The 24,610-nt window shown below is 51.0% G+C and overlaps 4 protein-coding genes across 4 annotated transcripts in view; 3 read left to right on the top strand and 1 right to left on the bottom strand.

Moving 5' to 3' along the window:
* KLHL22 (kelch like family member 22) overlaps nt 1-24,610 on the bottom strand; it is a 303,656-nt gene that overhangs the window by 56,073 nt on the left and 222,973 nt on the right. The gene's annotated exons all lie outside the window — the stretch shown is intronic.
* Nucleotides 110-2,453, top strand: LOC139598815 (macrophage migration inhibitory factor). Its single transcript, XM_071445635.1, has 3 exons — nt 110-342; nt 1,189-1,361; nt 2,186-2,453. The coding sequence occupies exons 1-3, from the start codon at nt 235-237 to the stop codon at nt 2,250-2,252; spliced, it is 348 nt and encodes a 115-aa protein (XP_071301736.1). The 5' UTR covers nt 110-234; the 3' UTR covers nt 2,253-2,453.
* Nucleotides 3,563-14,715, top strand: DDX51 (DEAD-box helicase 51). The gene is made up of 16 exons (XM_071445633.1): nt 3,563-3,673; nt 3,886-4,262; nt 4,652-4,881; nt 4,979-5,129; nt 6,537-6,682; nt 7,418-7,489; nt 7,657-7,763; nt 8,396-8,504; nt 8,870-9,015; nt 9,660-9,852; nt 10,450-10,565; nt 10,654-10,770; nt 11,700-11,801; nt 12,062-12,125; nt 12,739-12,873; nt 13,742-14,715. The coding sequence occupies exons 1-16, from the start codon at nt 3,651-3,653 to the stop codon at nt 13,766-13,768; spliced, it is 2,115 nt and encodes a 704-aa protein (XP_071301734.1). The 5' UTR covers nt 3,563-3,650; the 3' UTR covers nt 13,769-14,715.
* Nucleotides 14,844-22,412, top strand: LOC139598814 (glutathione S-transferase theta-1-like). Its single transcript, XM_071445634.1, has 5 exons — nt 14,844-15,286; nt 18,795-18,882; nt 19,477-19,627; nt 20,622-20,798; nt 22,172-22,412. Exons 1-5 carry the CDS (start codon nt 15,175-15,177, stop codon nt 22,367-22,369), a joined length of 726 nt encoding a protein of 241 aa, XP_071301735.1. The 5' UTR covers nt 14,844-15,174; the 3' UTR covers nt 22,370-22,412.

The following is a 24,610-nucleotide window of genomic DNA, read 5'->3' as shown; positions in this document are numbered from 1 at the left end:
GGGTCAGCACGCCGCAGCGGGGCCTGCAGACGGCGGAGCCGGTGTGTGTCGGTGTGTCTGTGTGTCGGTGTGTCCCCGCCCCGCTCCCTCCCCTCCCTGCCGGGCGGGGCCGCTTCACGTCCGGGGCGGCCCCGCGCACTAAAAGCGCCGCTGACGCCTCCCCGCTCCACTGTGCTGGTCCCGCCGCTCGGTTAAGCTCCCATTGCCGGCCTCGCCGCCCCCACCGCCGCCACCATGCCCATGTTCGCCATCTACACCAATGTCTGCAAGGACGCCGTGCCCGACAGCCTCTTGGGCGACCTCACCCAGCAGCTGGCCAAGGCCACGGGCAAGCCCGCGCAGGTGAGAGCGGGCAGCGGGACGAGCACGTGCGCGGCGGGCCCGGCGGGAGGGGCGGCGGCGGCGCGGCCCGGGGGCAGCTCCGCTCCCTCGGGGCCTGGGCCGGGCGGGCCGGGCCGCTGAGGAGCAGCTGCGGCACAGCGCGGCGGCGGCCCCGCTGCTCCGGAGGAAGGAGCCGCTGCCCGTTCCGCCCCGCGGCGCTGAGTCTCCCGATGGCCGGCCCCCGGCGGGAGCCGCAGCCGAGCCTGCAGGAGCGCGGCGCTCACGTAGCCGGGGATGTGGTGCGCCTGTGCTGGCGGGGGCGATGCGAGCGGCGGAGCTGCGCAGTGCACGGAGGCACCCGGCAGAGGCTCGGATAGACCGAGCGCTGCGGGCAGCTCCCGCCGGCTCAGCCATCGGACACGGCCCCTCCTGGGCCAGACCGCGGCAGCGCCAGGAGCCCGATACGACCGAATCGGTGCCCGGCTCTCCGGCAGCTCCGTGATTTGGGGATGTGAGCCCTGGCACGCAGGCACAGTTTTTGGGCCTGTATCTCGCTCCGCCCCGCGCGGTGGCGCGGCTGTGGCGGGCAGTGCCTGCCTGGCCGGCGGCTTTGTGCACGCATAACCGCGTTCCTAAAGCTGAGAGCTGGGCCAAGAGTCCCCGCAGCCCCCAGGGCCGTGCCCCCCGTGGGGGCTGCCGGGCCTGGGCCTCCCCTGGGCCTGGGAGGTGCGCAGGGGGCAGCACTCAAGAGCTGCCTGGCCCCAATACAACCGCTCTGTTTAGAGTTGGTACCTAAAGCAGATTTTCGTCGGGAGAGGGCGGTTCCGACAGCCTGTAACGCAGTGTTTCCCTCCCTCCCTCCCGCAGTACATAGCTGTGCACATCATACCTGACCAGATGATGTCCTTCGGGGGCTCCACTGATCCCTGCGCGCTCTGCAGCCTCTACAGCATCGGCAAAATAGGAGGGCAGCAGAACAAGACTTACACCAAGATGCTCTGTGATCTGATCTCAAAGCACTTGCACGTATCTGCAGACAGGTAAGGCTGGGACACAGTTTAACCATATTTACCTGGCTTTCTGAAACTGCTTTGAAAAGTCTGTTTAAAATTTTAAAACGCCAGGAATAAGTTCATGTGTTTTGGAAAGTACCAAGTGATTGCTTGCGGCGCTTTCATGTCCACATAAGAATTGGGTGCCTGTCTCTTTCCCTGGAGAGTCCTCTGTTCAATTGTTTTCTTCTTCTGAGAGTAGGGAAAAACACCAGAACACTGACAAGTTGCCCAGTGTGTTTTCTGCCCCTGAGGTGTGATGTCTTGTCCTCTGGGGAGGCAAGGCTGAAAGCACAAGCAGGGAGCAGTGACAGGCTGGAGTGAGAGACAGGAGCAGAGGGCAGCAGGCTGTGAGCAGCTGCCCTGCAGAGTTCAGCAGTGTCTGTGTGAAGCTGTGAGGGATGGGAAGAACCTGGAGTCATCAGGGTTGAAGTGAGACACACAGAGCCAGGCCTGAGGGCGTGCTTAACTCCCCACAGAGGCTGCCACTCTGTGTGACACTGTGAGGGAGACTGCAGGGCTCAGAAACAAAAGGGGCTGATCTCTGGAAATTCTTGACAGGCTGCTAAACAAAATCTGTCTGGTGTCTGGACAGTCCATGACTGCAGAATAATTAGTATTTTAGAAGAAGTACAAATTTGAGGACTGAGAAATATTGACTGTTCGGAGGCTCCACCAGATTTTTGGTAAAGATGAAGCTTGATGTTTTCTCAAGCAGACGAATGGGAAGCACTGTCCCCTGTTGTGTTGTCCCAGCTTACATAAATGAGTTAATAAGGTCGTTGTTATTTCCTCCTGTACCTTTTCTGCAGGGTCTACATCAACTACTTTGACATGAACGCTGCCAACGTGGGCTGGAACGGCTCCACCTTTGCATAGAGCTCTCCTGTGTGTCTGAAGAGGCTGTTCCTGGACCTCCCCTCACCCTGCCCTGTAGCAGAGACCACAGCACAAATGGCCCCGTGTTGCACTTTGTGCACTCTCACAGATTGATGGCTCCTTGCTAGTGTGTTTAAATATTGCTGCTTCAACATTCCTCTGTTTTCTCTGTGTAGAAAACAAATAAAGATTTAGAAGTAAGCTGTGTGGTGTAGGCTTTGGCAAGCTGGGGATGGAGTTGGGCAATTGCTAACATGTCTGTTCCACTCTGATCCTAAAGCAAACAAAAGGAATGGTTTGGGTTTGCCCGTGTTTCTTAGACACAGTATTTCACACTAGGGTGGTGGTGGCTGGGGCTGGTTCCTGACAGCACTCCAGTGATTTTTACCTTGCTGTGTTCAGGGCTGCTCGTTGCTCTGGGGTTTGTTTCTGGCTTGTGTCTGCCGTTTCTGCAGTCCTTGGACCAGCCCTGTGCCTGCTGCTTCAGGGCAGCTTTCCTCTGAGGATGTGCCACCTGTGAGTGGCCAAATGAGCAGGGAAGGAGTGCTTTTGCTCGCTGAGGGGAAATGCTGTTACTCACATTGCTACACTGCCTGCTCCAGGCAGCGGGGATGGCCCTCAGTGCTGTGGGAGCTCTGCAGGGGCCTGCAGCACTGTGGGGAGCTTTGGTGTGCCCTGCCAGCCTGTCCCTCGCTGTGCTGTGCTCTGTCCCACACAGACGCTGTGCTGTCCCTCACAGGTGCTGAGCTGTGTCCTGCACTGATGCTGTGCCCTTTTCCAGTCCATTCCTCGCTGGTGCTGTGCCAGCCTGTCCCTCAGGTGCTGAGCTGTGTCCCTCACAGATGCTGTGCCAGCCCATCCCTCACTGGTGCTATATATATAGCCTCTATACTGCCCTGTCCCTCACAGGTGCTGAGCTGTGTCCCTCACAGGTGCTGTGCCCTGTCCCAGCCTGTCCCTTGCCAGTGATGAGCTGTGTCCCTTACAGGTGCTGTGCTCTGTCCCTCATGAATGCTGTGCTGTCCCTCACAGGTGCTGAGCTGTGTCCTGCACTGATGCTGTGCCCTTTTCCAGTTCATTCCTTGCTGGTGCTGTGCTGTGCCAGCCTGTCCCAGCCCGTCCCTCGCCGGTGCTGTGCCGTGTCCCAGCCCGTCCCTCGCCGGTGCTGTGCCCAGTTCCAGCCGGTCCCGCCCCGATGCTCCCGGCTCTGCCGCTGCTCTCCCTCCCCTCAGCGCTTTCCCGCCCTCTCCTCAGGGCCCCTCTGTGCGCACGCGCGGCGCTGCCCCCCCCATTCCACCCCCGGCCGGCAGGGGGCGCGCTCGCCCCGCGCCTTGTGCAGGGTTCCCTCGCGGGGCGCGATGACGTCATCCGTATGCGCCGGCGTGGCGCGGCGTGGCCATGGCGCTGTTCTGCATCCGCAGGTACGGCGGGCATGGCCCCGCTCCCTCCTCCCGTTCTCCTCCCTGCTCCTGTTCTCCTCCCTGCTCCTGTTCTCCTCCCTGCTCCCCTCCTACACCCGGACCCTGACCCGGGTCTCGCTGTTTCATCTGTTGCCTCAGGCTCGGGCCGGGGGAGCGTGTCCGGAGCTCTGTGCGGGCGGTGCCTGAGGGGGTTTTTGTGTGGGCTGTTGCAGGTACGGCGAGGAGGACGAGCACAAGGAGGAGGCGGAGGCCGAGAACCGGGCGCGGGTCCTGCTGGAGCGGCTGCAGCAGCAGGCCAGGGCCCGGCAGCAGAAGAAGCAGCGAGAGGCGCCGCCGCAAGGAAGGGAAGGGCCAGGGGAGCCCGGGCTGAGCCCCGCGGGGGAGCCCCGAGAAGGAAAGGGGAAGAGGAAAAGGGAGAGTGAGGAGCAGCCCAGTGAGCATAGACAGAAAAAGCTAAAGACAAAACAGCCCCGCAGCCCTTCGGAAGAAAGGGCTGGTACTGAGGAGTCAGCAGATGGCAGCAGCCCCACAAAGAAGAAGAAAGCAAATAGAAGAAAATCGAAAGTGCAGCAAGAGGGGACTGAAGCAGGTGAGCATAAAGTGAGGCTGCAGGATTTCAGTTCATTGTGGCTGACAGTTTACACAGAAAAGTGGACACGAGTTGCTCTTTGAGTACCTTGCCCAGTTTACCTGGTTTTGTTTTCATCTCCTTAATATGTTCCCACTTTGTTTTTTTTAAGGGAAGGCCCCATACTGTGAACTTTGAGGATCAGTTTGGTGTAAGGGCAGGAGGGGAGCACATCACATCACCTCAGTCTTGTGTCTATACCAGCAAAGAAATGTTTGTCCTCTACACTTGGCTTTTGGAAAAAAGAGCTTGCAAGTTGTTGCTTAAGTCCTGTGTTGTAACATTGCCAAATCCCTTTTCTGTGGTGTGCTCTGACCTGTAGCTTTATATTGCTGTCACCCAAATTCCAGATTCTGAAGAAGAAGACATCAAACAACAGGACAACAGAAACAACTTTAAAAAGAAATCTAATAAGAGGAGGAAGACAGATGAGGAAACACAAGAAGATGAAACAGAGAAGAAAGAGAGCAGTGAAAAAGGGGAGGAGGAGGTGCCCTTAGTAGCCTCAGGGGAAGGGGCAGACTGTGCTCCCTCCAGTATGATGATCCTCGGAGACTATGAAGCAAAGCCAGTGCAGAAGGTAAGCAGCCTGACTGAATTTTGGTGATGGATAGGAAAAGAATGCTTTTTACAAGTTTATTTTACATATGGTATGCTACATTCTCCTTTCACCTCAGGTCCAGCCCTTCTTGCCTCAGTGGCTTGCTGAGCCCCGGCGGGTGCAGAAGCGCATCAGGGAGAATCTGTGTCCAGTCAGGGATGTGCCAGGAATCCACCCCAGGCTGCTGAGAAAGCTGCAGATGAATGGAATAGACTCCTTTTTTCCAGGTGCCTTCCCAGTGCTTTTGTTTCTTTCTAAAGGGACTTAAAGAGTTCCTGCAGTCTGGTGCTGTGTGTTTTGTGTAGGCAGTGAAGTAAAATGCAGGACAAAATGTAGTGCATGAAAGTGATTGTAGGAGATTTAACCCTTCTTTCTCAAAGCTTTGTCTGAGCTGAGTAAAAGTCTCTTTCCTGCTCTTAAATACAGCTTGGAGTGATGGCTCAGAGCTGCCCAAAGAGGGAAATCTTACTTGTGTCCTCACAGTTTTCTGTGGTGGTGTTCACAGGGGGCCCAGGAAGAGGGAAAAGATGAGGATCTGACTCCCATGTTTCAGAAGGCTTGATTTATTATTTTATGATATATATTATATTAAAACTATACTAAAAGAATAGAAGGAAGGATTTCATCAGAAGGCCAGCTAAGAATAGAAAAGGAATGATAACAAAAGCTTGTGACTGACCAGAGAGTCTGAAACCACCAGACTGTGATTGGCCATTAATTAAAAACAACCACATGAGCCCAATCCCAGATGCTCCTGTTGCATTCCACAGCAGCAGATAACCATTGGTTACAGTTTGTTCCTGAGGCCTCTCAGCTTCTCAGGAGAAAAAATCCTAAGGAAAGGATTTTTCATAAAACATGTTTGTGACAGTTTTCCTCCTTGTGGAAGCTTGTGCTTTAGCTCCTTCCTTTCCACTGTCTCTGCTGCTGATCAGAGCTTTCTGGGAACTCGTTCAGCTCATTAAAGCATTACAAAAATATCCAAACAAAAAGAGAAATCTGTTTGTTTTCTGTTATTTTGCCAGTTTTGCAAACAGTTACAATAAATGCCAGTTCTTAAATAAGAAGAAAGGAGAGCTGGATGCAAGGACAAGGATAGAGGGTGACCTTAGTCCTGGACACTTAGGCTGTGTCTGAGGCCTATCAGGGTCATGCTGGAAAGCCAGCACACAGTGTATATATATAAAACTGCAATATATATATGTATACATATATATTATATATATATATATGTATTGCAGTTATTATAGTGTATAGATAGAATCTGAGGAGGGTGACTTTAGGGTTGTAGATGATAATGATTGCTATTCAGCCTAGGTGGGAGATGGAAGAAAAGGCTAGGATTTTTCAGTTTGTGTTTGGTTGAGTCCTGTTTGTCCTCCCAGGGCTGCTGAGATGATAGCCAGGATAGTTAGGAGTGTAGGGTTTAGTGAGGGTGAGGTTATGTAGAGTGGTGTGATTGGAGGGAGTTTTATGACAGTGAATTGGAGATGCTTTTATGTAACATTTTCAGCTCTTGGTGAGTTGGTGAAGCATATGCTTTCACATAACATGTTCAGCTCTGCTTTTGTATAACATTTTCAGCTCTTGGTGAGTTGGGGAAGCATACAGTGTGTATTTGTGGTTTTGCTCAGTCCAGGCAGAGGTGATTCCTGCCATCCTGCAGAGTGCAGCCCATGGGTACCTGCTGGGCCGGGGCGGGTTCCGCCCCAAGGACATCTGTGTGTCAGCCCCCACAGGCAGTGGGAAAACCCTGGCCTTTGTCATCCCCATCGTGCAGGTGAGTCCATGGACAGGGAAGTAGCTCTGAGGAAATGCTGGCATTGCTTTTGTGTGGTGGTGTTCACAGGGGTCTTAGGATGAGGGAAGAGACGAGAATGTTGACTCCATATTTCAGAATTTATATTGATTTATTATTTTATGATATATATTATATTAAAACTATACTAAAAGAATAGAAGAAAGGATTTCATCAGAAGGCTGGCTAAGAATAGAAAAAAGAATGATATCAAAGGCTTGTGACTGACTGAGACAGTCTGGACAGCTGGACTGTGATTGGCCATAAGTTAAGAAACAACCACATGAGACCAATCCCAGATGCACCTGTTGCATTCCACAGCAGCAGATAACCATTGCTTACATTTTGTTCCTGAGGCCTCTCAGCTTCTCAGGAGAAAAAATCTTAAAGAAAAGATTTTTCATAGAATGTGTCTATGACACTTTTGTTCAGGCAAAGCCTGAACTTCAAAGCAGGTGGAAAAGCCAAGGGATTTGTGGGCATAAGGCAGCAGATTGGCAGCTCAGAGCTGTCTGAGGGAGCTTCTTGTCAGCTTCCCACTCCTTTCCTCAGACAGCAGGCACAGCATGAGGAGCTGGGAGGGTGGAGGGAGAAAAATGGAAACATAAAACTGGGAGAATGTTTTATGTTTTTTACCATCTTCTCTCACTAGGTTAGGCCCAAGAACCCTGTTCTGCCCTGTTCTGTCAGGGACTCACTGGGCCTCTGTTTTGGCAGGTTCTGTTAGATCGAGTGGTTTGCCACGTCCGAGCTCTGGTTGTTCTGCCCACCAAAGAACTGGCACAGCAGGTATGTGACTCCTCACTGTGTGAGCAGAGCTGGGCTGAGGGGCAGGCTGTGCAGCCAGTCCTTTGGCTGTTCTGTGGAGCAGGCTAAGACCTGCCAGAGGGTTTGATGCTGTTCATGGGATGGGAAGTACTTCCTGCAGCTGACAAAGCCTCTCAACCTCTTTGCAGGTGAGTAAAGTGTTCAACGTTTACACTGACGGGACAGGTCTGAAGGTTGTTTTGATTACTGGCCAGAAATCTTTTGCAAAGGAGCAGGAGATGCTTGTCCAGAAAAAGTAGGTGAAAAGGTATTTTGACAAGGTTTATAGAGATTGCATGCTAATTAATGTTATCAAGGTGGGGTCAAGATATGAACTGTTGCAGCACAGCATCAGGCTTTTATCATGGTTTTGGATAATGGGTTTATATGCTGGACTGTCATGGCTTTGGCTATCATGGTTTTGGATAATGGGTTTATATGCTGGACTATCATGGCTTTGGCTATCATGGTTTTGGATAATGGGTTTATATGTTGGACTCTGGTGGTTCTGTCTTTGTCACAGTGCTTGTTACTACCCCTGTTTTGTGATTGTAATGTTTCACTGGATTTTTGGGGTTCTTCACCAGCAAATGCTCAGAATGCAAATGTTTACCTTGTGCCCATGGGTACATATGACTGTGTGGAGTTTTTCTGCATTTAAACTCTTTTGAAGAGCAATGAAGAGTGACACTTTCTGTTTAAAGTAAGGCAGCACAGTGTAGAGTGGTGTTTGGTGTCTACCACTACCCCTGCATGCTCTCCAGTGTCAACTCCACTTGTGAATTTTGTTATTCCTCAGTTAATTGAGGGGTAGGAAAACCTTAGGGTCTGTGCTACAGGCTTTATTGTGAGGAGAGAGACTTCCTGATGGGCTGCTTGTCCTTTCAGAGTGACAGGCTACTGCAGCCTGGCTGACATTGTGGTGGCCACGCCAGGGAGGCTCACGGATCACATCAACCAGACCCCAGGCTTCAGCCTGACACAGCTTCGCTTCCTGGTGAGTCACCACAGCTCTCCCATCTGAGAGCAGTGTCTGCTGCAGCACTAATTCCTGCTTGCTTCTTGTGTGCAGCATAAATACCTCTCTGTTGGAGCTGTGTGTGGGCCTGTCTGCACTCCAGATTGAGGAGGGAGCAGTCACAAGATGAGATGTTTGATTCCAACTCGTGACACCCAAGCATCCGCCCACTTCCCCTTCTCTCTTAGGCTCTTGCAAACTTGGAGTAAGGATGGGCAAGGAAAGCAATTCTGTTGACTAGAAGCTTCCATTATCTTGCCTTCTGGCTCACTGGTTACAGATATAAAGGAAAATAAAAGCTGCCAGTATTTAACAAGTGGTGGTTTTCATCCTTGTGAACTCAGGTCGTGGATGAAGCTGACCGTATGATTGATGACATGCACCAGAACTGTCTGAACCAAATTGTCAAAGCTGCATTCCAAGGAGAAAATCACTCTGGCTCCAGCATGCTTTTCCAGAGAACCAAGCCAGGGCCTTTAACAGCAGCCAGGTAAGTTGCAGAGTGCATTTCTTTGAACTGATAGCACTTGGATGTCACTGCCCTGCCACACAGAGTCTCAAAGCTTGATTCCTCTGAGAAATGTCTACCAAAATAAGGCAGTGAACAGCTGATGCCAGAGGATGTCCTTCAGATTAAGTATTGTGTTCTCCAGGCTTTCCTTATGTAGACTAAAGGAGCATCAAAAGAAAGCACAAATATTGCAAATCTGTGATTCATTTGCACAGTAACTATAGCAATGCCTTCTGGCACAGCTGAGTAATGGATTTGGAGGAAAACTCTTGCAGTTAACTATCTGCAGCTGCTGTTTTTGTACAGCAGTGGCAGAGATGTGTCAGAAACTGAGGTGAATGGCCAAGGAAGGACATGACTAGAATGAGAACAGGGGTAAGCAGGGTGCAGGGACTTGTGCAGCAGTAATGGATTGGGGTTGTGCACTTGACTGAGAATGCTCATCAGTTCTGTCTGTGAACTCCACCATAAAACAAAGGTGGAAAAGAGCCTACAGGAAAGGCCCAGGGCAGGAAAAGAGCATCAAAGCATTGATTGCTTCCCTTACATCATATGAAGGCACTTGGGGTGAAGCTCCTTTGCCCCATCCTCAAAGCCCAGTTTCTGTGTGCTGTTTCTTTCAGTTCCTGCTCTCCTCAGATACCCCTACAGAAGCTGCTGTTTTCAGCCACACTGACCCAGGACCCAGAGAAATTGCAGCAGCTGGATTTATTCCAGCCTCGTCTCTTCACATCTGTGTATTCCGAGAAAAATAGAGATGGAATAGAAACTGAACAAAGTACCAATAATAAATACACGCTCCCAGAGGGGCTGTCGGTATGATCTGAATTCTTTTTAATAAGTTATGCTTGAAGATTCATTTAATTCTGAACTGTCTAGTGGTTTTACCCTAAAACAAGTCTGTCTTCCCTGTGTTTCCTTGCAAGAGTGGCTTTGGGAGTATATATGACCCAGAGAGCTGTACCTTTGTACATTTGTTTTCTCATTACTTAATGTTCATTTGGCTAAGATTTGATTATTTTTTAAATTAATCTGTCTTCATGTGGAATTAAATTTAGCAGCAATGGGAACTAGGAAATCATAATAATGTAGTAGCCCCTATCAATTGTCCATATGTGTAACATTCATTTCAAGACATGTATGCACAGGCCAGCCTGTAGGCAGGAGGGCAGTGCATGCTGTTACTTGCTGTGGAGGTGTAAGAGCATTAGAACAACTCAGCTCTCCTGGCTGCACTCGTGTTGGATCTGCCAGCCTGTTTGTTCTAAAGGGGATTGCATTATGGGCTCTGGTTTTGCTGCTGTTAGTCAGCTATAAAACATCCAAGCTGTGTAGGTCATGGACAGGCTGTGGGTTTCAGGGTAGTCTTGGCAAGAGGTGATTTTTGTCTCTGAACTCCTTCCCTGTTGACAGCAATGTTATGTGCCTTGTGACCTGAACTCCAAGCCTTTGCTGCTCTTGTATTTCATGCTGAAAATGAAATTCACCCGTGTGTTGTGCTTCACCAACTCCAGGGAAGCCTCTCACAGGTAAACATGAATGAGATCACTGGTAGGGATCTGTCAAGGGATCTTTCAGAGATGAAGAAGTGACAGTTTCTCTCTTGTTTATCTGCAGGTTGTTCCTGCTGGTTCAAGCTTTTGGTGGCATCACGGTGGCAGAGTTTTCTTCTCGGTTAACTCCAAATGAGAGAAAGAGAACCATGAAGGAGTTTGAACAAGGAAAAATACAACTGTGAGCATCTTAAACTGGTTTCCTGTATGTTTTCCAGCACAGGCTGTTTGCAGTGTAAAAAGCTAAACAGAATAAGGGACACAGTTGGGTCCAGGGTGGGACAGGTGGGACACAGTTACTTAAGGTCTTCTAAAACATGCAGGAGTTTGTTGCAGAAGGGGTATGAGACCTGGGTTTGTGGCTTTGAATTGTTTATCCTTCATGTAACTCAGCTTGTTCTACTCTAGCTGCAGTCTGAATTTCTAGTATTGTTTTATAACAAGCAATAAATACAAATGTGTGTTCATAGAGTTGCCCAAAACACGCAGGTTTGCAAATCTGGAGTTTAATTTTTGTGCTGGGCATCTGGTGCTTGTAGGGTGGAAATGGATGTTGGTGCTGAAACTGTGTTTAGTGTTACAGCTTCCTGCTGAGGCAATCCCTGCTCAGACTGGCATACAGCTCGACTTCTACTCATGTCTGTGATTTGCATTGTGGTTTTGGTAGCTATATGACATTGTGTCTGTGCAATGTCTCTGAGGAAAAGGTGAAAACTTATTTTCTGGGTGCTCTTTTTATCCAAACCTGGTGTATGAATTCCTCCTTGATTACTGGAATTTCTCACCTCACTATTTGTGTGTTCTGTGCTTGTATGGAATGTTCAGATTCCTTAGAGATTTGTATGAGCTGGGAGGTGTCTGGCATGCTTGGGGAACCTGGGAACACCCAGTAACTTTTCATGCTCAGCAGAGGGTGACAAGGCTGTAGTGATGCTCAGAGCTCTGTGGGCAGCTCACAAGGGCAGTGGCAATAAGGGGTGACTTGCAGTGCTGCTGCCAGCCTCAGAGGCAGAGATCAGCAAGAGCTGTGCTGTGCTCACTGGTGTTTTATTTGTGTGTGTAGTGCCTGAGATGTTACCTGAAAAGGACTAAACATACATTTACAAACAGGTTAATCAGCACAGATGCCACAGCCCGAGGGATTGATGTGAAAGGAGTGAATTATGTGATAAACTACGATGCACCCCAGTTCATCAGGACCTACATTCACCGGTAAGACAGCAGGAACAAGAGGAAGGTGTCTGAGCTTGCTTTACTTTGAAATATTTAGCAAAGGTGACATGCACTTAAAAGGGCTTTTACCTTTTCTTTTTACTTTAATATGCAAATAGCTTTCTAGCAAAAATTAAGCCTAGCATTGCTTGCAATCAGAGTTTCTTAAAACTGGAGAATTTCAGCATCAAAATCTTGGAGTTGATAATGGCAGTGACTGTGGGGCTAACCTGACTTGAAGCTACTTTCTCTGTTTTCAGGGTTGGAAGAACAGCTCGTGCAGGAGAAGCAGGTGTTGCTTTCAGCTTGGTCCTTAGAATTCAGGTATGTCTTTGGTGTGGTGTCACATATTTTATGAAAAATCCTTTTGTTAGGATTTTTTCTCCTGAGAAGCTGAGAGGCCTCAGGAGCAAAATGTAAACTGATTATCTGCTGCTGTGGAATGCAACAGGTGAATCTTTGATTGGTCTCATGTGGTTGTTTCTTAATTCATGGCCAATCACAGTCCAGCTGTCTCAGACTCTCTGGTCAGTCACAAGATTTTATTAGCATTCCGTTCCTTTCTATTCCTTTCAAGCCTTCTGATGAAATCCTTTCTTCTGTTCTTTTAGTATAGTTTTAATACATCATTTTCTTTTAGTATAATATATATCATAAAATAATAAATCAGCCTTCTGAAACATGGAGTCAAGATTCTCATCTCTTCCCTCATCCTGGGACCCCTGGGAACACCACCACAGTGTGGGATTTATTTGATAAGGATGCACGCAGGGGCATAAAGATCATAAAGTTCCTACTACTTCCCACCTTTTCCAGTCAGCTGAGCTTTGTGCTTGGAAACTTCAGTTATTTCCTGAGTAAGCAGATGTTCCCAAATGTGCTGATTTTGTAGCTGCTGGGCAGGGGGTGTCTCAACTGCAGTGTCTGTCTCGTGCAGGAGCGGCGCTTCCTGCGGATGCTGAGGGATGCTGGCATCCAGGATATCCAGAAACACCCAGTGAAGGGCAACTCCCTGAAGCCACTGGTGCAGCAGTATGAGGGAGCTCTGTGTAAGCTTGAGAAGACAGTCAAGGTAATTGAAATGGGGAAGAAAACAAGCTGTGCAAGTTGCAGTTGGATTTTTTTTGTTGCAATTCATGCTTCGCACGAGTGTTGGAGCCCAGAATCCTTTCCTCCATCTGTGATAGCACCAGTTCAGCATTGGTGAAGGCAGCTTTGGTGGGTGCATTGTTATGGAATACTCTGAAAGGCTGGGGAGGGGAGAAAGGTTTTCTCTCAAAGTTAGGCAGCATTCCTGGAGGGGTTTAAAGGATGTGTACATGTGGCACTTGGGCGTGTGATTTAGTGGTAGGCCTGGCAGTGCCAGGTAAATGGGTGGAGTCAACCAAAACAATTCTGATTTTTGGTGATTTTTTCTATTCTGCCCTTCTCTTTACCTCTGTAGCTGGGATTTTTACAGCTGGGATTTTGTAGCTGGGATTTTTGATCTTAGAGGTCTCTTCCAACCTCATAATTCTGTGATTAAGCTACCCAGAGGACTGCAAGCAAAGTGCAGAGATTAAACCTTTTATCATTACAGAGTTTAAGACTGTAATGTACAGCTATCTGCAGGCCCTTTTTTGTACACCAGTGTGAAGTTGAGAACTTTGAGACAAAAGCAGGGTAGCATTTACCTTGCCAGATGGGTGGACTAGGGATCCTAAATAGACTTTGTGCTGCATGATTTGGGCAAAGTGTTCTGCTCTCTAATCTGAGAACTCGTAAATACCTGGCCCTGAAAAATTATGATTTTGAGCTGTAGACTAGGAATGTTTGAGAACTGGGACAGAAAGGTTTATTAATAAATTTATTATAGAGTCCTGTTCCTCCCTGAAGTCCCTTCTGTGTGACTCTGGGACAGGGGCATCTTCAGTCACCTTCTCAACTTTAATTTTGAACAGAGTGAGCGAGCACAGAAGCGAGCCTGAGGAGTGGAAGCTGAGCTGGCTGAGGTGGCACTGAAGCTGCTGCGTGGGACAGGCCATGGCTGCTCCCAGCACTGAGTCATGGCCCCTCAGTTCCTCAACCTTATCATATCTCATGTCAGCTATTGCCTTATTCCTCTTTCAAGGACACTGTGAACAGAGTTCAGTTGCTGGTTTAAAAAAAAAGAAAAAAAGATAAATTTTGAGATAAAGATTGTCTTGAAGAGGACTTTGCATCATATCCTGCTGGCATGTGTAAATTACCACCAGCCTGAGCGTGGCCTGATGGAACTGCTGTGCTCCAGTGGTGAGGGCTGGGCCCTCACCCCTGCCCTGGGACAATGGTTCTGTGTGTCTGCAGATGCATAAGCACCTGTGCAGTGCCTAAAGCAGAAATGTGTTAGAAGAGCTGCTCCAGGTGCAGTGACTCCAACTTTTAAGTAAATATTAAATAAATATTATATATATTTTTAAAACAGTGTCTAATAAAGATTCCTGGGCTCAGGAATTGGACTTTATGATCTTTGTGGGTTCCTTCCAACTCACAGTATTTTATGATTAGGGATGGAGATATTGCTTAAAGGACTTTTCACTGTTACAGCCCTGTGCCTTGTCCTTTTCTTGTCTATGTTGTTTCCCTCCAATGTTCTACACCAGAGGTAACAGCAGGTATTGTTAAGTGCAGATTGATATTAATGCAGACTGAAATGTCTGATATGGAAATATGAATGTCCTGGAGCCAGCTGGTGTCACTGCAGTCCATAAGTCTGTATTTGACACATGCCATGGTATTTTTAGCTGTCCTGGCAGAAGGCTTAGAGCTGCCATGTATCTGTGGCCTGCAACTATTCTCCAAGGGTTGCTTTTCCTTCATGATTGGCTCCAGCTCTGGTTTATTGTTTTGCAAAGCAAAATAACCATACGCCAGCATTAGCAGTAAATGATTGAAAGCTGGGAATCTTGAAGAAATGGGGTGTGGGACTGGTGGTTGAATCGTGTGAGGAGCAAGGTTGTTTTATAGCAGTGAAGCAGCGTGTGTTCTGCCGTGCCTGCTTGCTCTCCAGCTGTTTTTCCATAGCACGGGTGTCTGGGCAGCTGCTGGAGTCACAGGACTGGGAAATCCTCTTGTGCAAGGGCTGTGAGCTCCCGGGGCAGAACCAGGATGCGCCTCTCACACCCCTCAGCCGGGCTGCGCTTTCTGTATCGCTAAGGGCACTTACCGGGACAAGCCACGGGCTGCAAGGTGCGGAGCCCGGCTGAGCTCCGGGCCCTGTCCCGTGGGTCCGGCCCCGCCCCGCTGGGAGCGCCGGGCGCTGCTGCCCCGCCCTGCCTGGGGCGGGCCCGGTGCGGCGGGACCGGGCGGGCCGCGTTTAACAGGACCGGCCGTGGGCGGCAGCGGCAGCGACACGATGGGGCTGGAGCTGTACCTGGACCTGCTCTCGCAGCCCTGCCGGGCGCTCTACATCTTCGCCCGGAGCAACAACATCCCCTTCGAGTTCAAGCGGGTGCAGCTGGCCAAGGGTGAGCGGGGCGGGGGCACCGCTGTGTCCCGGGCTGTCCCAGCCCCGGCTTTGCGGCTGTCCCAGCCTGTCCCAGCCCCGGCTTTGCGCTGTCCCAGCCTGTCCCAGCCCCGGCTTTGCGCTGTCCCAGCTCTGGGTTTTGGGGGTGTCCCAGCCTGTCCCAGCCCTGGGCTTTGGGGCTGTCCCAGCCTGTCCCAGCCCCGGCTTTGCGGCTGTCCCAGCCTGTCCCAGCTCTGGGTTTTGGGGCTGTCCCAGCCTGTCCCAGCCCCGGCTTTGCGCTGTCCCAGCCTGTCCCAGCCCTGGGCTTTGCGCTGTCCCAGCCTGTCCCAGCCCCGGCTTTGCGGGTGTCCCTCTGCTCAGTCCCAGCCCCAGGTTTGCCGTGTCCCAGCCTGTCCCAGCTCTGGGCTTTGGGGGTGTCCCAGTCTGTCCCAGCTCTGGGTTTTGGGGGTGTCCCAGCCTGTCCCGGCCCTGGCTTTGCAGTGTCCCAGCCCCGGCTGTGCAGATGTCCCAGGCGGTCCCAGCTCTGGACTTTGGGGGTGTCCCTCTGCTCTGTCCCAGCCCCGGCTTTGCGGGTGTCCCTCTGCTCAGTCCCAGCCCCAGGTTTGCCGTGTCCCAGCCTGTCCCAGCCCCGGCTGTGCGGATGTCCCAGGCAGTCCCAGCCCCGGCTTTGGGGCTGTCCCAGCCTGTCCCAGCTCTGGGTTTTGGGGCTGTCCCAGCCTGTCCCAGCCCCGGCTTTGCGCTGTCCCAGCTCTGGGTTTTGGGGCTGTCCCAGCCTGTCCCAGCCCCGGCTTTGCGCTGTCCCAGCCTGTCCCAGCTCTGGGTTTTGGGGCTGTCCCAGCCTGTCCCAGCCCCGGCTTTGCAGTGTCCCAGCCTGTCCCAGCCTCGGCTTTGTGGGGTCCCGCTGCTCCCTTGGCCACTCCCGGGAGCATGCCCGCTGGATCCCGGCCCGCGGGTGGAAGCAGGAGGGTACTCACCGTCCCCACGTGTGAGACGCTGAGGGAGGATGGGGTGGCTCTCCTGCTGCAGGGGGTTCCTGGTGCCTACACAAAAACCATACCAAATTCTGCAATCGTGTCGTTTAAGTGCTGATTTCAGTGCCTGTGCTCCTCTGCAGCAAACAGGACTCTGCCAAGGCATGTGATATCTTTGAAATCGACCCCACCCAGCACAAAATGGGCCTCTGAAAAACAGAGACGCTTTTCTGAGAAACGCTCAGGATGTGCCAGGTCTGGGGCATTCCCCATTCATATGGGAAACAAAAAGCTGCAGAGATGGGACATTGGTGTATGGGTGAGGACCGCCGAGGTGTGTGGCTCTTGCTCAGGAATTCAGCTTAGAAAAACGTGTGCTCCGGTGAGCAGCAGCAGCTGCTGAGAGCAGCCCTTCCCCTGTGGCAGGGGTTCCCCCCTCGGGGGCTGTCATGCACCAGCTTGAGCTGTCCCCACGGGCAGGTGGGGCAGGACAGGGCAGGGGTAGGGCTGCCCCTCGGGGGGCTCCACTGGCTCCTGTGGTTTGTGGTCTGGTTATTTTGGGAGGGTTGAGGACCGGCTTGAGAAGGCTGTGGAGCGAGACAGTGCAGCTGGCAGTAGTGTGAACACTGAGAAGTGAAGGGAGGTGGTTTGGTTGGGTTCAAACCAACTGATAACTGGTAGGAGCCTGTCCAAAGGTGTCTTTTCACCAAAGGAGATCCAAAGATCTGTATCTTCTTTCTTTGTAATTGAAGCTGGTAAACCCTATCCTTCAACCTCCCCAGATATCTGATGGATTTGAAATCAAGGTCTTTTTATGCATTGGGCATAAAAAGGCCTCAGTAAGTAATGCTTAAAAACAATGAAAGATGAGAAGGCTCCTGGAGCTGAAATTGGGGAAGGAACAAAAGAGACTCCAACCTGAGAGAAACCCCAGACATGTTGTGGTTGAGTCTTTGGGTGTTCCCCTGTACCTGAGCTGTGTGTTGGTTGTACCTTTACTGTGGCTTTCCTCCCACTTGTCTCATAGCAAAAGCTTTTGCAATTCTTTGTAGCTGGGGGCTGGCTCATCTTGTGTCCTTCCCCTTCTTTCCCAATAAATTAATTGTTGTGGTGAGACACTGGAGCAAAGGAGAGGAAACAAAGGCAAGGAATGAGAGCACCAAAGAAAAAGGAACAACTGAAACTCAAAGATAGGGGAAGTGAAGGAAAGGGAATTAAATCACAGATTCCCAATGCTCTGTGCCCTTTGGGAATCTGCTTTTGGATTTGAGATGGGTGATTTGGGTGCACCTCATCCCATTCCTGCAGAGTGCACCTCCCATGCCCTGGGGAAGCTCTCCAGGTACCTGCACTGGGTGCCACAGTGGGGGAGGATCACTGCACAGTTTGTAAGGACAAGGTGAGGGAGCTGAGACTCAGAACTGAGCTGGTGCCTTAAATGTGATGCCCCAGAAAAGCTCTCAGCCCCCAGCAGGGCAGGTGTCAATGAAGGGGGTAGAAGGAGTGAGAATGGGTAGGGATCACCTGGCATTCAAAGGACACCCGAAGACCTGGAATCTGCACACTTCATCTTTTTGAGAGGGGTAGGGAAAGTGGGCTGTGAGCCAAGTGACAGGGGAATAGTCACAAATCAGGTTTGTCAAGTACAGAAAAGCTAAATTTGCTTCCAGAGCATCTCCTCTGGCACACAGATTCTCAGATGGCTCACACAGCAGGATGGGGCACAAGGTTAGTTACACATTAGAGAGGCTTGAACACCCAGGCAGCCACGGGTGGCTGGAGTGAGTGGGTGGAAAAGGCTGTCACAAACAAGTCACATAGAACAAGGCTTCTGGGACTGGTTTCAGACAGAATGGAGTACACTGAGACCTCAGATGAGCAAAGCACCTTCTCCTGTCAGGTTCACTCTGCCTACCTTTTGGGGAGGTCCTACAAGATACCTTAAAAGGAGCCTCAAATCCATATTTGCTCTTACAGAAGATTGCAAGATGCACAGGAGCTAATTGAAACTTCATCTGTAATGAAGTACTTACATGGAATCACAGGAATTTATTTTCATCTGTGGACTTTAGAAAGTATAGTTGAATATAAATTACATTATCTTCCAGAAAAAGGTATCTCTCTGCTTTCTCACTGTCCTCCCTTCCTTGGGGGAAAGGGTTAGTGAGATCCCTTTCCTCCAAGGTGCTTGGGGCTCCCTGGCTTTGTACAGGACAGGTACTTCCAGGCACAAGCTTGTAGTGGATAGAGCCCCAGGCTGTCAAGTGCTGATGGTATGAAAGGACTCCTAACCATGCTGCCCTTGGGCCATAGGTGGGTCTGGCATGCAGGCAATGATCAGCAGGAAAGCTGATAGCACAGGGCTAGCCCCCTACTCACCCTGCAGCACTCACTCATTGCTTACAAACTTGATACAAGACTCAATTTGTACAATCAGAAACAGGAACTTGAAGCTGGACAGTCCCCACAAACTCCTCAGGTGTTTACAACAGGTCCTGAGTATCCCTGCCAAGTAAAACTTCTCCTTTCCCTGCTCAGGGCAGCACAAGACAGAGGAGTTCCGGAAGGTGAACGTCCTGATGAAGGTGCCTGCACTCAGGGATGGCTCTTTCACCTTAGCAGAGAGGTGAGGCTCCAATAAGCTCAATCCCTGCTGCAGTGTTGTTTATCCAGTGCTTGGGTTCTGCCAGGGTACTGCTGGCACTCCAGTCCAGACAGGTTTTTGTCTCCCTCCTCTCCTTTGTTCCACTTGTACCTAACAAATCTGTGTTTCAAGAGAAGCTATCTTACGTAAGCGACTTGAGCAGCATTAACAGTAGAAAAAGCTGCTGCTTGGAGCTACTTTGCTGCTTTGTAGGCATTGTTTCTGAGCTTAAATACCTGTCCAGGTGTCCTGCTCTCTGCCTGCAGCTGGACACTGTAGGCCAGTGCAGGAAATCTGGCATAAAGCTGGATGGCCAGGCGATGTGAAGCTCAGATTTGGTATAAACTCATTCTGCAGCTTCTATTTGCTCAAAACTGGGCAATTACTTGTATTAGATTGTGGTCCACAGGCAGCAGCACAAACTCTCTCCTGTGCTGTGCCCTGCTGCACTTCTGCCTGGCTCCCATCAGGTTTGTGTGGCTGCTTGTCCAGCAGTGCAAAATCTGGGGAAAAAGAAAGGATGAGGTGCTTTAATCTCAGATGATCAGCTCACTGTCTGTCTTGCTCTCTGGGCAGCATTGCAATCCTCCTGTACCTGGTTGGGAAATTCAAGACTCCTGATCACTGGTACCCAGCTGACCTGCAGAAAAGGGCCAGGGTTGATGAGTACCTGGCCTGGCAGCACGTCAACATCCGTGCCAAGGGGAGCAAGCTGTTCTTAAGCAAGGTAAAACCATTATACATCAAAAATGAGGTGCTAAGGGCTGTGAGGGAAATGGCCTGCCTGTCTGCAGGGCCTTTCTCAGCAAATGTACAAACCAAGTGAGAGATAGGAACAAAAGTGACTTGGCTGCTGAAATGAGCCTAAGTGAAGTAGGCTGGATCCTTCCTGCTGCAGGCAAAGGTAAATCCAGGGTAAATGCAGTGGGTGAGAGCTCCCCCAGACAGCTCAGTGCTGGCTGCCCAGCTTCATGGAAAGAGACAATCTCCCTCTGCAGAACAAAATGCAGGTGCTGGCAGATGATACAGTCTTCCCTTTGATGCCTCAGGTTTAGCTTTTATATTTTCCAGATTCTGTTCTGCTTTAGTCTGTGGGTCTGGGTTTCATGTTAGGGGATGGTGAGCTCTGTGCACAGAGCAGGGAGACAAAACAATTCCTTCTCTTGATGGGGACCAAAGACAAATGATCCAAATCTCAGGCCCAAGAGCACAAACAACATGGGCTGAAGAGAGAAAAACACAAAGGATGGGACTGCATGGGCTGGAGCTGTAATTGGACAGTGAACTCCAATATGCAAATGGAGCAGAACTTATAAAAGTGAGAGACACTGTGACCAGCTGTCCATTTTGTGACCATTTTGGTTCATCTTGGGTGCAGCCCTGGCTGGGCTCTTGTGCTGCCCAAGGTTGATCCATTGAGGCCTTTTAACAAATCCCTACTTTATTCTTCAGCTCTGTCTGGTCTCTGTTCTAGGCCAGCCTTCTCAAGGCATCACTTTGAGAGGAGACTCTTGTGGCTGAATTTTCAGATTTCCAGGCAGCAGACAAGGAGAGGCAGGAAGTAAGGACTGACATTAATGTAAACCTGGCAAGGCTGATGAGCAGCTCTGGTTATTCCCATGCATGGCTGGTGAGGGCTCCTCAGAAGGTGGCAGTGAGAGTGTGATGAGTACATTTGGAAGGAAACACATAAAAAGCCAGTTGTTTCTTCTCCCTGCCAGGTGCTGCTGCCTCTCATCACAGGCCAGCCACTTCCTCCAGAGAAACTGGAGTTTGCCACTGAGGAGCTGAACGTTGCCCTGAAGCAGTTTGAGGAGAAGTTCTTGCAGGACAAGCCCTTCATTGCAGGCAGTGAGGTCTCCCTGGCAGACCTGGTAGCACTGGTGGAGCTCATGCAGGTGAGCAGCAACCCCAGCACTGCTGGATGTGAGCTGGGCTGTGGCCAGGCCAGGCCAGGGGAGCTGCACCCCCAGCTCTGTAATGGCAGATCTTCCCTGGCGTTAAATCTTGCTCCTTTTTGACTTTGATCACAATTAAGTTTACTGGGGAAAACCTACTTTGATGAAACAGCTCTTTCTATAGAAATATGGACAGCATTCGTCAGGAAAGAAAGATAAATTACAAACTAGACAGGAAAGTACAGATATTTGGAAGAACTGTGCTGGTGTGCATGGACTTCCATGTCCTGTGTTGGACCATTCTGGGGTTAGCCATGGCAGAGCTCTTGGCTGCATGTCCCAAGGCACAGCAGCTGCTGAGGTGTCACCACTTGCCTCCTATGACCCAAGAGCCAGAGGTGAGCTCCACCTGATGCCATGAGTGTCTGCTGCCTTGAGCCAGAAGCACATCCATTTCCACGGGGTCCATCCCTGGCAGATTTCCTGTGTGCCTCACTCTGTGTCTGTCTGTGTCTCTGCAGCCCCTGTGTGTGCTGGCTGTGCCCTGTGTGCCTCACTCTGTGTCTGTCTGTGTCTCTGCAACCCCTGTGTGTGCTGGCTATGCCCTGTTAGCCTCACTCTGTGTCTGTGTGTGCTGGCTGTGCCCTGTGTGCCTCACTCTGTGCCTGTCTGTGTGCGCTGGCTGTGCCCTGTGTGCCTCACTCTGGGGTCTGTGTGTGCTGGCTGTGCCCTGTTTGCCTCACTCTGTACCTGTCTGTCTGTGTCTCTGCAGCCCCTGTGTGTGCTGGCTGTGCCCTGTGTGCCTCATTTGGGTGCTCTGTGTGTCTCTGCAGCCCGTGTGTGCTGGCTGTGCCCTGTGTGCCTCACTGGGGTCTGTCTGTGTCTCTGCAGCCCCTGTGTGTGCTGGCTATGCCCTGTGTGCCACACTGGGGTCTGTCTGTGTCTCTGCAGCCCCTGTGTGTGCTGGCTATGCCCTGTTTGCCTCACTCTGTGTCTGTCTGTGTCTCTGCAGCCCCTGTGTGTGCTGGCTATGCCCTGTTTGCCTCACTCTGTGTCTGTCTGTGTCTCTGCAGCCCCTGTGTGTGCTGGCTGTGCCCTGTGTGCCTCACTCTGTGTCTGTCTGTGTCTCTGCAGCCCCTGTGTGTGCTGGCTGTGCCCTGTGTGCCTCACTCTGTGTCTGTCTGTGTCTCTGCAGCCCCTGTGTGTGCTGGCTATGCCCTGTGTGCCTCATTTGGGTGCTCTGTGTGTCTCTGCAGCCCGTGTGTGCTGGCTATGCCCTGTTTGCCTCACTGGGGTCTGTCTGTGTCTCTGCAGCCCCTGTGTGCTGGCTGTGCCCTGTTTGCCTCATTTGGGTGCTCTGTGTGTCTCTGCAGCCCGTGTGTGCTGGCTATGCCCTGTTTGAGGAGAGGCCGGCGTTAGCGGCGTGGCGCGGGCGGGTGGAAGAGGCTGTGGGGAAGGAGCTCTTCCTGGAAGCCCACCAGGAGATTATGAACGTTAAGAACTTGACTGCTGACCAGTTTGCACCTGAGTTGCTGGAGAATTTCAAGCAGCAGCTCCTAAAGCAGAATTAGAAGGTTGTGCTCTAATAAAATGGATTATTCTTCTGAAGGCTTATTGTAGTCTTTCAGCATTTCTTCTAAAAATCATAAACACCATTCCACAAAATGCACTTCCCTTTATTCACAGCCTTTCTGCAACTTAGAAGGGAAGAAAAATCCATCTTAGACTGCCATGAGCAGCTTTTCCCTCTTGTCCACTGCAGCAGGGGAAGTGTAGCCCTGCAGGCTTTTCTTTCATGCTCCAGCACCACTGGATGTGTTTCAGAGCTGAGGTGGTTCAGTCTGTGTGGGAACAGGGGCACCAGAGCTGCCCTCCCACCTCTGCTCTGAGCTTTCCAGGCCAGAGCAAAGGTTTCCTGAGGGTATGGCAGAAGGGGTGTGTCTGAAACAAGGAAAAAGCTCTGTAGCAGATGGTTTTCACTTTGCCAAGTGGAAACAGTGCTGGAAGATTTTTGCTCTTTAGGAAAGAGACAGGTCAGGACCCAACCCCTGGAGGGAGCCCTGCCAGGGCCCTTGGAGCAGCTGGCCACTAGATGCTGCTGCATCCCCTGTGAGAGCAAAGGGCCACAGTGCCCAGGGCAGGGAGCTGTGCTGGCACCAAGGGCTGCCTCCAGCTTCGGCAAGGACAGAGTCAATAAAGCTCCTCGCCCAGAGACTCATGCTGCACTCGACAAAGAACAACCTGCACAGTGGAAAAAGCTGCTTTTCTTGGTCAAGCTGCTGCAAACCACACGGTTCTCTCTGCAAACCACATCAGGCTCCGTCCCTCTCCCAGAGTGGTTTGTCAGCACAGCAGAAACCATTCTGGCCAGGCTGCTGGCACGGAGTGCTGCTGTGGCTGGGCTAGCCCTGTGTGAGCAGAGAGCTCAGTACATGAGCTGGGGAATGTCCCATACACAGTTAATGCTCCACTGCTCTTCAGTCTCCTCAGATCCTCCATAAAGCCAAGGCCTGCATTTGCCAGGGGTTGTAGCTCTGTTTGGGTTTGTAATCAGGATTTGGGAGGAAGTGGACATCACATCATCACCACACCTGTGCAGCACCCTCCATAGCCACAGCCTGTGTCCCTTTGTGCCATTCCTGCTTTCTGGTTCTCCTGTCCCTGTGAGCTCCCATTTCCAGGTGCAGGCCTCCATGAGGAGGGTTCCAGTTTGCAGAACTGTTTTTCTGCCCTCCTTGTTAAGCTGTGTTTGTACCTGGAGGTCTGTTTGTCTCCGCTGCTGGTTACACCACCCATGGGGAAGGCTGCACACTAAGCTGGGTGTGAGATGTCTGAATGCAAGTCAAGTTATTGCAGTGCCCAGAAATGGTGCATGTAGCTGCTCAAAGTCTCACACATCTTTTCAGTTGGATCTGCTGTTTTTGGGGAATGAGCCAGCTGGCTTTTCTGTTTGTTTTCTGAGCAAACCTGCCCTTAGTTCAAAGGGCCACACGAACCACAGTCTGCATTGCACATGCCTGCAGGCTGAGCTATAGGGGCAGGCTGGTGCCTTTCCTTTCCATCCTTCCAACCTGCAGGAAATCCTCAATATCAGTGATGAAAAGGCACATTTGCCCTCAAACTCTCTCCCTTTCCATGCTGACGCATGCAGGGCTATTTGAATTCTTCCTACCTAATGTTTTGTTGGTCCATTTGTTGAGAAGGGCCTGTTGCATGCCCGTGAGCAAAGGCAATGACAGCAGCTCTGTGCTGGCCCTAGGAGTGCCTGGTGCCTGAGCAGCAGTGCCTGACAGCCTGCCCTGCTGCAGCTGCCAGAGTGCTGAGCCCAGGAGGTGTTTACGTTGTACCACTTCCTTCCTTCCCCACACTGCAGTTTCACCACGCTCCCAGCTGGGCTGCTCTGCACCCCTGAAATCAAAGAGGTGCCTTTGCTGCCTTGCCAAGGCTGCCCAGCCTCACTGCATTCTGCTGCTGGCACCTGTGTAGCTCCCCTGACTTTCAGCTTTTCCCTTTCTTGCAAAGAGCAAACTTCTTCCAGCATCATAAATATTTCTCACACTTTCTGTTCAAGTATAGGCAGAGCAGAGAAACAATCAAAACCAAGAGTCTATTTTGTGGGGTGCTAATCTTGACAGATCTCAAAATGGACTTAAGGGCAGAGCCTTTTGTGCCACACATGTCCCTGCAGAATCTCCAGACAGGGCTACTCTGCATGCAAACCATTGCACAAGCCAAGGCAAATAAAGTGTCTTTTTTAAACTTTTTTATTTACTATACTTGTAGCACAAAAACTCCACGTAAGAGTCTTGAGC

Source organism: Agelaius tricolor, unplaced genomic scaffold (assembly GCF_023055355.1).
Source record: "Agelaius tricolor isolate 1412-34295 unplaced genomic scaffold, bAgeTri1.0.p SCAF_20, whole genome shotgun sequence".
Classification (NCBI taxonomy): Eukaryota; Metazoa; Chordata; class Aves; order Passeriformes; family Icteridae; genus Agelaius; species Agelaius tricolor.
Note: the sequence above shows the minus strand (reverse complement) of the source record. Positions and strands in the feature narration are given on the sequence as shown.